At 35.5% G+C, this 14113-nt stretch overlaps 1 protein-coding gene across 3 annotated transcripts; it reads left to right on the top strand.

The window, feature by feature from the left end:
• Positions 1 to 265: 265 nt before the first annotated feature.
• LOC109598818 (growth arrest-specific protein 1) lies at positions 266 to 7540 on the top strand. Of its 3 annotated transcripts, none has more exons than XM_020014739.2 (3): positions 266 to 592; positions 4135 to 4406; positions 6159 to 7540. In XM_020014739.2, the coding sequence occupies exons 2-3, from the start codon at positions 4140 to 4142 to the stop codon at positions 6633 to 6635; spliced, it is 744 nt and encodes a 247-aa protein (XP_019870298.2). In that variant the 5' UTR covers positions 266 to 592; positions 4135 to 4139; the 3' UTR covers positions 6636 to 7540. The 3 variants fall into 3 exon arrangements, with proteins under 3 accessions (XP_019870298.2, XP_049817323.1, XP_049817322.1); XM_049961366.1 differs by lacking the exon at positions 266 to 592 and adding an exon at positions 2775 to 2915; XM_049961365.1 differs by lacking the exon at positions 266 to 592 and adding an exon at positions 3283 to 3536.
• Positions 7541 to 14113: the final 6573 nt, after the last annotated feature.

Raw genomic sequence — 14113 nt, 5'->3', positions numbered from 1 at the left:
TTAATACGCCCAACAGCAATATTAAGCGCAGACTGAACTTACAATGTGGACGAATTTGGACTGACGATAGTTAATTGTAAATAATCGTTGTTTACGTTGGTGGGGAGGTTTTGAATGGAACGCATAGAAGGAAATGAGAGTTGGCCGGTGAGAGAGACATCTAGCCATACGACATAGGCTACGGCACCAAAAGAGTAACAGCTGCATAGTTCTTATAGATAAGGAAAGGTATATTTTCAGGTACTCGAGAGAGAGGCCCATGGCCTGTCAGCCTCCCCGAGCACAACTTAATTTCTTCAATAGCGCTTTGGTCGTTGCGGAGTACGGTCGTGCGACGTCCATTCTCAGTGAACCGTGGTCAGCTGTCCTTTATTTATCTCTGCGAAAGTGTTTGGTGCTTTCGCGCGCCAACCACGGCACACAAACAACGTGGTGATCTCCTCGCTCAGTAACCGTGTTTCAGTGATCGAATAGTGTGGTTGATTTGTACTAGTGGTTCCTCATTTTCTTTTTTACTGTGACTCGTGTCAGTGTGGACAGAGGATCTCTACAGTGGGGTTCAAAATACCATGTGACAGGAGACTTATTAACTGTAAGTTATTAAATATTAATAATAACCCTCTTCTTGTTGGAACATTTCATATGATAATGACAATTTTGTACCACCAAATGCCAAAAAATAAGTGGTTTCTTTCAATCAGCTTGTCAAATATACATGTTTCAGAGGTGGTCTAGTCTAAATAAACTTTAATTAACCCAATCAAAACATTGGTTCATTCGCAATTAAGGTTGATTTCAATAACAATCGCACAATACATCGGATTGAGGCACGTATTCGGCATAATAAGAAGCCAATTGTGTTCGGAGAAATCTATTTTTGATTAAACGCCTTCTTGTACCATCAACATTGGAACTGTCTTCGTTTAAAACTATAAATGTTCCTAGAAATCACGTGTTTTGACTGAACTACGTCTAGCCCTGCTGTTCCGCAATAGACAAAAAGCTCATTATACCGAAATTAATTAGCTTTGGTAATATAAACAATGCCTGGTGCCACATGTCTTATTCCCCTAAATATCCGCTCGTAAAACGTAAAAACGCACATGAAAGTTCCAGCATTTTTATTACCATTGATTTATTATTTTCAACGGCACCCGTAGCGTTTCCCAATGGGAACGACCTTAGTTTATGTGTGGACTTTTATTACATAGATCTTTCGGACATTTCGGGCCTTAACATTTAAGGTACTGATACGGATAATAAAAGAGACAGGTGGTATGGAGGGAAACTTCATTGATATGTCTTTTTATTGTACTACTTTGACCACCCTCAGCAGCAATTTTATAATAAAATCTACCTCCTATTTTTACGAGTCCAGGGTGTTATTGTCAGAAAAATTGGACAGGCGAACAAGTATATTATCTAATTTCTCTAGAATCATCATCGAGTCACCAACGACCAAAGGTACACAAACATAGTAAAACATTTATTATGCAGTCTCCAAGAGGTATCTAATAATGGATCAAGGAAGTCGCAATTAACGGCATATCAGATAAATGTCGTCAACTGCTGGAGTAGATGAAAGCAATTTTATTAACAAACCACAATTTAAATTAGTTTCTCGGCCAATTAATTTAGAATTATGATCCACTTCCCATTCCAAACTGCCATCGCACATGTTCTAATGCACTTGGATTAACTTTTCGTTTTGTCGGTGTTGTGTTGTGAGTCTTTAACTTACATTTGTTGTGATGGCTACTAATTGTTCGAATAGTTGTGCTGTTTGTGTTGTTTGTTAGATTAATGTACAACAAATGTTTACAAAGAAAATAGTTGGCAGCAAAAAGTGCTGCGTTGGAAATGTGTACCAACTTTGAATCTCGAGCAATTAGATTAATTAAAGTAATTATTTACTGAAACTAAGGAAAAAAAGGAGATTAACAGATCAAAAAGTTAGATAGCAGATTTACTTTTATGACATTATGGAACGAGTACAATTATAATAAGACTATCTAATTAAAGTAACGGCTATAAAACGAGTTAACTTGCCTCCTCACGTGCTTTCCATATAAAGCCGTAGCAATAACTCAATTTATACGCCAAGATCATGAATAACTGCCGCCTTAAGAGTATAATTAAGTGCAGTTGTTATGAATATGCTTGCAATAAATAAAGGTCACTTAAAACTTTCAGCGAGGGATTTCTTCACTGTCCCGGCGAGAAAAAAATGCCTCAGTATTTTAGTCCGACCAACATGTGGAAGCCATAAAACTGAAATCTGTGACTACAGGCGACTCATTATGGAGACTTTTTTCTGATTTTCGTTCATTCATTCATAAAATTGACAGATTGTGATAAATTTAGAACGCCTTTATGGGCCATATGTCGGGAGTCTTGTTTCAAATGATACCCAGTCGTTTTAGACGTCGAAAACACAAAACGGCTCGATCATAATTTACATTTTAAAATTCCCCAAATTTAATAAAAGAAAAACGACACTCTTTGATGAACGGGGACATTTTGTTTTCTTGATGTGGCAAAAATAAAATGTGTGACAGTTGAAGTTACAATCAACCCAAAACGAAAATAGCCGGAATGTTTTTAGAAATCTCGATGGGGTCCCTAACACCGTAATTTCAGACAGGATGATGGAACGATTTGGGGAAGGGTACCTGCAACCTGACAAAAAAAAATTAAGTACACAAACGTGACGAACTGTCAGGTGTGTATTAAGCAAAGTGTAATACAAAACACGTTTAGGTCGTTTGCATTACACAAGGGAACAATGAAACACCACTCTTTGGGACGTTTTTAGGTAACAAAATTTAATGGGGCGAAAAGACACTCGAGAGTTCGACCATAAAACGTATCGGCATGGACGGATCTTGGAGTTCACAGTCAAATACATGTTCGACGTGAGTTTTTCGTCGTTAACAATCGACCACAATGTGTGAGCACAAACGAATTTTCGTTAATTTAATAATTTGGAAAGGAAGTTCTTTGATTATACAAACAGGTGATCTCATAGGTTGAATTAATGCCAGAGAAAGTGTATCTAAGTTAATAATTCCTACTGAAGATTTCAAGGTCTGTAGTGTTTTATTTAATTAAGTTAAAAACAATGGAACAATAAATGTGTGCAGGAGAAGCTCCCAACAAATAAATTCATGTATATTACACAAATATTAGCACATGAATTTCATTCCATTTAATTTAATGATAGCTTACAATATTTCAATCAATTTCTTTAAATGTGGAAACACTGCAGCTTTATGGTCTCGTTGGGTTTTTTACTAGTAGATTTAAGAAAATGTACAATTTGAATTAGTAACCAAGTTCTTATTGGTTCAAAATGAAAACAAGTAAGATAAAATGTGAGTCAAATGTATTATTGCATTTCAGTAGGGAGCAAAAATTAAATAAATAGGAGGATACATGCCGGTTGTCACGTATTATACGAATAGTTCCTCGCAAAATTTATTTGTGTGCAACCAACCACCTTGAACGCAACTCGTGTATTAGTGATATGAAATTTTGTAAGTTAATCTTCACAAATTTTTATGAACCAACTAGTTCAATATCGGTTATTCTTTTTTCTCTGGTGTTTACGTATTACGATGAACTTTTAACAATGTCAAGTTCATCTTCTGAACAGATATTTTTAATGTGCTGATTCGCCTTATTGTAGAATAATTAATGCATATGAGGACTCTTGTCACAGTTAAATGATTATGCTAATTTTATTTGATATTATACCCAATTTGTATGCACAGTTCAAACCACTCTTGTTTTTTAATTATTATTCTAATGCAATGGTAATTATGCAATAAACACAAATTCACAGTGCATGTGTTGGCATCAGAAGTGCATTTCAAAGTCTACAATGATAGATGCCAGTGGCACATTTTCTGTAATTTTTAACACTGTTTTTTGGCATTGGTATTCGGTCCCAAAGACGACGGACTCCTAAAAAATTTATTATTGAACTTCTTATAGGCGCATCCCAGTTTTGGTAATATTTCATGTGGTACCAAAACGAGATGCTGAGAGTTGAACTTGAACACCAGTAGCTATAGTGATGATAAAGAAGACCCGAAACTTGTGTACTGAACCATTTCGTTTTTTATTTTGCAGTCGGTATGTGGTTTCTTATGGTATCGGTGGTGGCGACGATGCTTGGAGCAGACGCACTGATGTACCGCGGTCAGGAGGAACATGTGGTCATACCCTGCGAACAGGCGAAGCTCAAGTGTGCGTACCGTGTGGGCTGCGGCATGGCCCTGCAGAACTACCTTGTGGGATGCAGTGCCGTGCTCGACGACCCGAACCCGACCCACTGCCCCCAGATATGCCAGCACTCCCTCATCGCCCTCACCTCCACCGACGAAGGCAAAGCACTCATGAACGTAAGTGTCCGCACCCCTGTCTAATGTAACGTGAAATAACCAACTCAGTCCTGCGTTCTTCGAAAGAATGTCCGGACTGCGCCAATAATACAATAAGACCAGCTTCGCTAATTAGCCAGATGTTCTTATTTCCTGTTAAAATTGATTTAAAATTGCGGGGATCATTTAAATAGCAGTTTGCCTGGGACGAATTAACATAAGAAATTGTCTGCAATTAGACTGATTCGCAACGGACTAATTTCGAAATAACTCGCTAATTCATTAGCATAAGAGATCAAATCAGGCATATGCATATACAATGTCTCTTTTATAGATATCTGATATAGATATCAGTTTTAAATTGTTCGCATTTTTATTTAAACGTCAGGAAGAGTGGTCACAAATTGTGGCTACATGTTAATTGTTAATGAGAATTTATTACTTGTACGTTTGACCCCTGTTACAATTCACAAACAGTCTGATCCTGATAAAAATGTTCGTTATTTAACAAATTAATCTGATTTGATAATAAAGATTTATTGTATAATAACCGCAATAGCTGATTATTGAGATTATTTATGTTCGTAAATACATTTATTAAACGGCTGACACATTTAAATCTGCTTTGATTAAGTCTAGAAAATTTCCGTTTTTTAAATGTTATACAACAAATCAGTATCTATTTAGTGCGGCGGTTAAAATTGATGACTAGGCTAATTAAACTTATAAATAACATACGGTGCCAATTACATCCATTCGGATTTAACCAGATTCGTTCATCTGATGAATGACCGTTGCGTTGAGGATTTAACTAACTTGAATGAATAAAAGTGATCCTACAAATATAACAATATTTAAGTGTTTTTGATTGAGTATGTCAGTCATCATCGTCTTGACCAGCTTTGCTTACAAATTTATGAATGACGACAATTTCACGAATCATTTATAACTTATGATGTTTATTTGTGAATGTGCCAAAATATTTGTTTATTTTAGAACAGTTTAACCTGTACTTTATGAGTTCAAAACGTTTTGTTTATATATAAATTTTATTGTATAACAGGGAATAAATATTCAAATTAGTATTTGAAATAAATCATCTTTTTGTCAAGTTTAACTAATATCATTTATTTGTGCCAAAGTATTTGTTTATTTTAGAACCGTCTAACCTGTATTTTATGAGTTCACATCATCTTGTTTAAATATATATTACATAACGGGAATAAATATCGAAATTAATTAATATTTTTAAAACAATTCATAGTAATTATTTTTATTACGCTCAATTTTATAGCAAGCAATTTAATTTTATTATTCTATTGAAATCATAAAATTAAATTTAAATTGATATACGAGGATGTTAATGGAAAATATTAATTAGTTTTAAATGAATGTTTGATAAAAATGTCTAGAATTGTTATTACTTATTTTGAATTTTATCGGTGTTATGTTAGATGTATTTTAAGTCTAATTTGATGTTACATATTTTTTTATTCAATAATATATTCTGGTTCAAAGGATACACACACTTATCGAAATTCAATGATTTGAAAACTGTTTTCTAATTTATTTTATTTGTTATTGTAATTATTTTGTTTACTCATTAGAAAGTACTCTAGAGAATTTCAATGTATACAATGAAGAATGAACTGAATAACACAATTATATTTTAAAGGAATAGTCTTGTAGAAGTTGGCAAATTTTCAACCGAATTCTGACCTCCAACGGTCCAGATGCTGATCAATTAACTAATTTGTATTACCATTGTTGCAGTGTAAATGCAGCGACAACGAGTGCGAAGAGCAAAAGAGGCGCGCCGAAATTTGTCGTCCGGTGGTGGAGAAGGCGACAAACAAGACGGTGGTGTCCTGCCAAGTGGCCCAGTGGATATGCGCCGCCGACGCCCTGTGCTCAACGGCCCTCGACTATTACAACCGGTACTGCAAGGCGATGTTCCACGGGAAAAAGTGCACCGCACGGTGTAATAACTCTATCAGCATCCTGACCCGGCAACAAAAAGCCAAGAAGTTAACAACGTGTATATGTGACGGCGAGGAGGATTATGATTGCGCGGGAATCAGGAGGAATATGGACAAGTTGTGCTTCCACAAGCACAAGCACACGAAGGTACCGCACGTTCATCAGAACGCCGAGGAAGTTATACCGACTGTTATTCTTGCTACATCGAAGGGAACAATGGTGACGACCAGTTTGTTCGTGTTTGTTGTGGTGGCAGCGTTTTTAACGTGAGTCAGTTTGTTAGTGCCTCATTCTAATCTACCTCGCCTTAGTATTTATTGTCTATTTCGCTGTGATACCCGAGCTAATGCCATCGACGATGCAACATTACGGCCCCAACAACTGAACGGACGTAGATGATTGTGCGATTTGAGAGGATCGAGTATTAGAACTTTTCGATAGAAGTATCGCATGTTGAAAAAGGAAGTAAAACATCCAAGACTGACAGTAACTCAGAGATGGAAATTTATATGACTTATTCGACTCCCTGTTGTCAAAGCAATGTTATACTTTCGTTCTACCATTATCTGTATAAAGAAATTTCGTACTTACACAAATATGTTCGGCGACTTAAACTTTGTTTGAATGTCACAAGTAATATTCACGAAATATGTCTCAATAAGTTCCTAACAATTTAAACAAAATCTTAACGAATATCGAATCAGCTTTAAGTTATTAAGTACACCTGACTTTCTGATAAGTATTTTAGAAATCTTATATTATTTACCAAAGAAGGCGCTTGAAGCTGTATATTGCTTTAATTTATTGAAATGTGCCTTATACAGATCAACTAAATTCTTTGCGTCACGTGACCCAAATTTATTTAATTAGTTTGATGCACAGAATTTAGGGAGCTCTTCTTTAATTTGTAAATGTATTGTAAATAAACGAAATCAGAAAAGGACCGAAGTGCATGTCCGAATCCAATAAATCCCTTTTGTACCATAAATTTAAATACCACGTGCACTTCTCCTTACCAAATAATTTTCATGTGTATAGGAATATTTATAAACTGTATAAATTGTTGAGTGTATAGAATTTATATTGTGTGTTTGCAAACACGTCCATTATCATTTTTGTACAAACTTGAACTTGGACTGCAGTCCTAGAGATTGCCTAATAAAGATATTATTTGTTACTCAAACAAAGCATTTTATTTAACATCCATGGAACGTTTTCGTCCAGTTGATTTGAAAGGTAAGTTTAATGTTTTTATTCTGAAAATTATTTTTTTTGTGTGTTCCAACAGCAATCATTCTATATAATTAGATATGATACAATTAATGCTAATAGTCATCAAATCAAACATAAAAACTAAAGGTCGTTTGAAACAGGAAATTAAGGTAATTAAATAATTTTTATAAAAATCATCCAGTTCAGCACAGTCGACTTGAATTCCATTAAAGTTCATCCGCGGTTATACAGCTAAGTTAGCTGAGCTAACACTGAAACTATCGTTAATATTCTTTAATAATGTTCGTCATGGTTGACTGGTTAAAGGATAAATAGTGGTACTTTAAATGTCACTTAAGTAGATGCATTGAAGAATGGCTATTACATGAATTATGTACAGCACATACAGTTAACGCTACAGATTAATCCGTTATGCTTAAACCTACGAGCAACATGAGCTAATCATGCATAAAAGTACTGTTATTTTCTTTTGCTTGAAATTACATGGTAGGTAATTATCGGAAATTCGAAAATTGCTTTATTTCACAAAGTCGCTTTCAGAACGTTGCCTCACACCAGTCGCCAATGATATGCTGGACGCACAGTAGAATTCTTACCTTATTTCAAATGATATTGGACTGGACATTTACATATAAAAAAATGTCGTTTCAGATTTACTGATATCAAACGCAGCTATAAAACAGGGAATTGAATAAACATTTCAGAATGACGCTCTCAGCTAACGGAAAACCTGTTATGATGCATCTAAAAAATTATTAAAACCGTGGGTACATTAAGAATGTGGAATTAATTCATTTGTACAATTACATCAAAAGCCGCGTTGCGCGTTGTGTGTTTGGTTACCAAAAGTTCGACGCAAGAAAAAATAATTGAAGGTCTCAATTCGTTTGATTTATCTATTACGTATTTTAATGTTCGTTCGCCCGGTACGGCATCATCCACGGTGGTCCTTCATGGACCAATTAAGTTGTGCATTATACCCGAAGTCAAAGACGAGAGAAAGGTCAGGCTGGGGAAGATACAACTAAAAAAAAAAAAATGACAGCAAAACAGGAAATCTCTTAATCTTGCACGTGGATGGGGTCTATAGACCGCCGCGTAATTCAGAGGTAATTGCTGTTTTTCATGGACTATCTCGGATTATTTTCAGCTCAAGGCTGGACCTCCGTACGCAAACACAAAAGGATGTTGCCTTTCTTAATTACTGAAATCTATCAAATTTGAAATATCTCGTGACGGGGTTTGTGATGAGTGTAATTTGGTACAACTTTCACAGGGTATTATAATTTCGGTTTTAAACTATAATTTTGGACTCGATTAATTTTATGTACTTACCTTGCCTTTCTTTAATAATGACATCCAGTCGCCGTTAAAGCACGCCCAAGCATCTATAAATGAGTGCGTTGATTGCATGCAGTCGTCCGCCCAAATTTCTCTTAAACGTTTGGTTAATTACTCAATTTTCAATTTCTCCGAAACATAATATGCCATTGAACTTGCTCTTGAGTCGTGCACAAGGAGCTCGTGTAACTCGATGGCAACGAAAATAAATAATATTCAAGTGTCGGATTGAAATTTAACGGTTCAAGCAGGATGTGTGCTACACAAAAAGACCATTCTTTGAGTCATACAAATAGGGTTGTTTTATACGTATTAATGCACAAAACAGTTTTAAAGTGTTACTAATGTACCACAGCAGTCTACAATATACATGTATACTAATTATTCCCACTTGAAGCTGCAAATTTCAATTGTTGATTATTATTTAAGTGATAATTTATAGCAGTAACAGTACAAGAGAAATGTGCGTTTCAATAACTAGTTGATTGCTTGTTTAGAAATCACGAATATGCAAACAAGATTGTATCTATTCGCAGTGTCACAACGAGGAAATTTATTGGGTTTGTTTTTATCATTAATTGGACCAGAATAGAAAGTATGTGATACCTTTTATCGATCCAATTCTACTGACACACCTATACCTCATATTTGTTTTAATGAATGCCTTTGTGATCACTGATAAGAAATCCGGAATGTAGTCATCTATATATTTGGATATTTTAGGATAAAATAATATGGTGATGTTACAAAAGTTACTTACAAATAACAATGACAACAGGATATCCTGAAATATAGATGCCAAGGTATAATGGGCAGTTTTTATCCTGATATAAACGCGTGATCAACACAAAGCTACTGGTTGAAACGCATCTTATCAAATTTAATCAACAGATGTAATCAAAGTATTAATCAGATAAAGTTATATATTGATAAAATCATCAGAAGCCCGTATAATATTCAAATTCTAGCTGATAAAAGTGTGTACCGAGTGTTTTTGAAGTGTATACACGTTTTAAAGAATATGAAGATAATATGCATTTATATATAGAATATTTTGTGTAACTGATAATTTTACATTTATGAAATTTTCGAAAATTACAAAACATAAATAAAGCTACCAGTTTCTTCTGCGTGTCCTTCTCCTTTTTGGTGCGGGCATTTCCTCTTCAATTTCGTCTTCTTTTGCCTCTTCTACGTTTTCAGAAGCACTATTTTGAAGTGCAAGTAATGTGTTCGACAGTGTTTGAAAGCTTTCAGTCTGACTAATTTGGCTATTCATGTTAAAAACATAATAATCACCCTCTTGTCTTAATATTTTGTATCTTATACCAAAATGGACAGCTTCATTTAGCATATGGTGGAGACCAGTCATTGTCATATCTAACTTCTTTTGAGTTACTGGAAGTGGTACGAGCTTCCTCTTTGGTGCTTTTCCTCTGTTCTCCATTTCCACTATCTCCATTTGTGGTGGTGGAGGGGGATTACTTCCAATAAAACGTCCCAAACACATTCTGATGTTCGAGAACATGGACTCCTTTTTTGGATCATTAGACTTCTTAACTAACGGTTTAGGCTTATTTTTAGACATCTATGATACCATGTAATATAAAATGTATAATTGGAGATAAAATAAATTCGAGTTTTGAGAGACGTAAATGCCTGACAGAAAAATGAGAACACAAATGATTTGATAAGTTTGCACGTTACCAAGTTAACAGTATCGGTTATTGTGATTGTAAACATTTTAAAATGGTTGACTACCATTTGTTTTGGAAATTTGTCGTTTTTAAAGATCCTTATCATTTTGTATTTCGTTCAGAATTGTTTACTACGAACGAGTCATCGTACTTCCGAGAGATCGTGAGGGTATACTATCACGTTCTTTCCATATTGGACGTTGCCAAATAGGTTTGTTTTCCCAGTATGTGAAATATTTTTGGTATGATATCAAATTATCAATTGTTTTTGGTTGTTATGTTAAAGAGTGTGATTTTAATTTTTGACGAAATGCAGTGCAAACTCTACTTAACTCTTTTAACGACAGATATTTATAGCAAAATGGACAAGAAGCAATTAAAATTAGTAATATTTCTTAGAAGCAGTCTTTAATAGTTGTCAGTTGTATATTAATTATAAAAGAGCATGCATCCATCCATCCATGCGCCGAAAATGAGTTTACGTCTATCGGAATCGTCCGTGGCGGTGGTTATTTTCGTCTGCGCCCTCTTAAGGCCATTAAGCGACGGGCATGGCCAGACAGCCGCGGATCCGTAGAGAGACCAGGTTAAATCTGTCGCACATCATCTGCTTACGATCATGGGCGCAGAGTGAGTGGCTGTGTGGAGCACGAAAGAAAGGATCCACAGAGCCTGACCTGGTGCCCGGGCCCGGGGTAGGAGTGTAGCCAAGAGGGAAGGGAAGAGTGAGCCACACACGACGATCGGCCACACTGCGGACCACCCAGAACACAACGGCGATGGGCCTGGGGCCTCGCGGGGAGACCTGTGCCCCGAGCGCTTTCATCAACGAATCGCCAATATTTGTAATCGGCGTCCGATGGGACACCCTCCCGATGGACGTCCGCCAAAAATTAAGCCGCCCCCACGTCCGCATCCGCGGATGCGGTTCTCGCCGCCGGTTCGCGGTCGACTTGTCGATGATTATTGCAGTCCGAGGTCAATTGCGCACACGTGGGGCAACTGTCACTGTGACGTACGGAACCGTCATGTTTATTTCGTGGCGATAGAAAATAATTTTGTCGGTCACTAATCCAAATATTTACGTTCAGAATATTAGACAATAAGAAATTAGAAATAAACGGTTTAATTATTGGTGTCAAAGGTATTTTTTATTAAAATATAGGGATGCAATTTCTAAGATCATCAGAGTGTTTATTGCTAATTAAAATTCTTTTGGGGATACATTGCATTTTAAAAATTTTTAGTTTTTTTTTTTTGAAAATACGATCATTTGGAAGCTAATAAATGAAGATGATTCTGAAGACATGTTGTTGCTTGAAACGTTAATATTTTCAAGATATTCCCATTTTTATTCGTCCACATCTGAAAAATGCCTTTTGAGTTGTATTTTTTCTTTAATGGACACATAAATAATCTTTATTAATTGGAAAATAACTAGCCGGTTAGTCAGACCTGTCCGATCTCATCGGTGGCTTCGAAGTGCTCCTCGTTTTGTTTACCTTCAGTACGCCGGAATGTAAAGTGAAGTGCGTAATCTAGTAGGCACAATCTGCATATAGGATTTCACTTATCCTCAATCGACGATCACCCTGACTGATTCTGTGCATTATTTGCTTTTTTCGTACCTGAGTGCTTGTTCAAAGTGTCTCTGTAAATAAAGAATAATGCAAATATTTGGGAAACGAGAAAATTGCCATGGATCATCAACCATTACAGTTGTTTGTTATAGCATTAATTTATGGATTATGTAAATGAGACACCTAAGTAAATAAAATTTAATATTCTATATATCTAATATTTGTTCTTTCCAATTTGATTGATTGTATCCGATCCAATGTTGATGGAGGATACGTTAAACATACATCTCGTATTATTAATATTTTTAATCACAATCATCAATTTATGATTGGATATAACCTTGAAAAATTAAAATGTAAACTGACAAATACGACGTGGTTATCCATTATTTTATGAAATATCTCTAAAGTATCTAATTAGAATGTGGACAATAGTCTGTCAACATTTTGTAATGCACAGGTTTCACATTTTTTACAATTATTTATTTAAATTGTATACAGTGATACGTGTTATTTACATAAACTTGATGAATGGGACATTGTTGTGTGCATTTGTTTTTACTTATCTATAATAAATTTTCACCTCCGTGAGCCACTAAATCCTTTCTGACACAACAATGACGAACGTTTCCGTTTCAAAAATATTTTTTCAGTGGCCTATACATACAGCGTGCGTCGAGAACCACAAGAGTTAAGTGGCCGTATCAATGAGGTTCGTTAAAGCCATTAGTTTGAAAACGATCTCATTAAGACATAATGTCTCTTACAGTAAACAACTGCGATCAAATTTTCTGTGGGTTCACAATGATATGAAACATTTGGTTTATATTTTAAAAATAGTTTTTTTATTAAGAGGATGTAATTAATATCATTGTGGAATTTAAATGATAATTACATTTCACACGTAGATGTGATATTTTGACATTACTTAACGTTTATTTGCGGTTTTGGTTAAGATTTGGGTACATTATTATACCAGAAAGTCACATGGTTTTGTGTAACAATAAAGAAATTAAACAATATCTCTTGTAAAATGGAAATATTATCATTAAATTGCGATGAAACAATTGGAAGAGCAAAAAATTGGATGAATGGATTCAACATTAGGATAACAAATTAGGCGTTTATCCATTGCCAACTCTTGCACCCAACACAAAATACTTTTTTATTTATCACATTGTTAGATATGATAAAGAATGGACTGATTACGACAATTCTTACTGGTTTGGACGATGAGTTGAAGCTGGTAAATCTGATGGAACAGCATTAGCCCAAGGAAAGTTTTAAATTAATATGTGGTGGACTGTTTCATCACGATAACACAAGTTCAAGCAATAAAAAAAAAGCTTTAAAATGTTAATTAGTAAGTTCTATCTGTTTCTCCACATATTCCAGATATTTCTGTCGTGTCTACTGTTTATTTTTGATATTACCCAATTGCTTACGCAATAAACAATTTAATTTCGAAGAGGAGGAGGATATTGATTGTTTCGATGAACACGTTGAAGATGAACATGAAGATCATAAACCTAACGAGAAACGCATATGCCAATCATACGCGAGTGAGCTGCATCAGAAGACGTAAGGCTAGCGTAGATGCCAACCCCCTGTCAACTGGTTCGGAAAGAGCAAGACCAATCTGAGGAAGATGCGAGATCTTCCGAGGCAAGGATTGGTTTTGCTGGGTTGGATCCGTTAGCTTCCCACTGCCACTGGATTGTGGAGCGGTACTGAGCCCCAGGACCACGACAAGGTGGATCCACCCTGAGGGGACAGCCTAACCTAAAAAAGATTTTAATATATGCTTCATTGTGGCAAAATATGTTCAAGCATTAGAGACTCAAAGGAAGCTTTAAAATGTTAAATGAGAAGTTTTACCTCATTCACAATATTTCTT

The sequence above is a fragment of the Aethina tumida genome, chromosome 1 (genome assembly GCF_024364675.1).
Source record: "Aethina tumida isolate Nest 87 chromosome 1, icAetTumi1.1, whole genome shotgun sequence".
Taxonomy (NCBI): domain Eukaryota; kingdom Metazoa; phylum Arthropoda; class Insecta; order Coleoptera; family Nitidulidae; genus Aethina; species Aethina tumida.
The sequence above is the reverse complement of the archived record's forward strand: the minus strand, read 5'-3'. Positions and strand labels throughout refer to the sequence as shown.

What these genes read in the sequence shown, in the direction of transcription:
- LOC109598818 (XM_049961365.1), top strand. An exon ending in AAGGCAAAGCACTCATGAAC is followed by an intron (nt 4,407 to 6,158) that starts GTAAGTGTCCGC and finishes CCATTGTTGCAG; the next exon opens with TGTAAATGCAGCGACAACGA.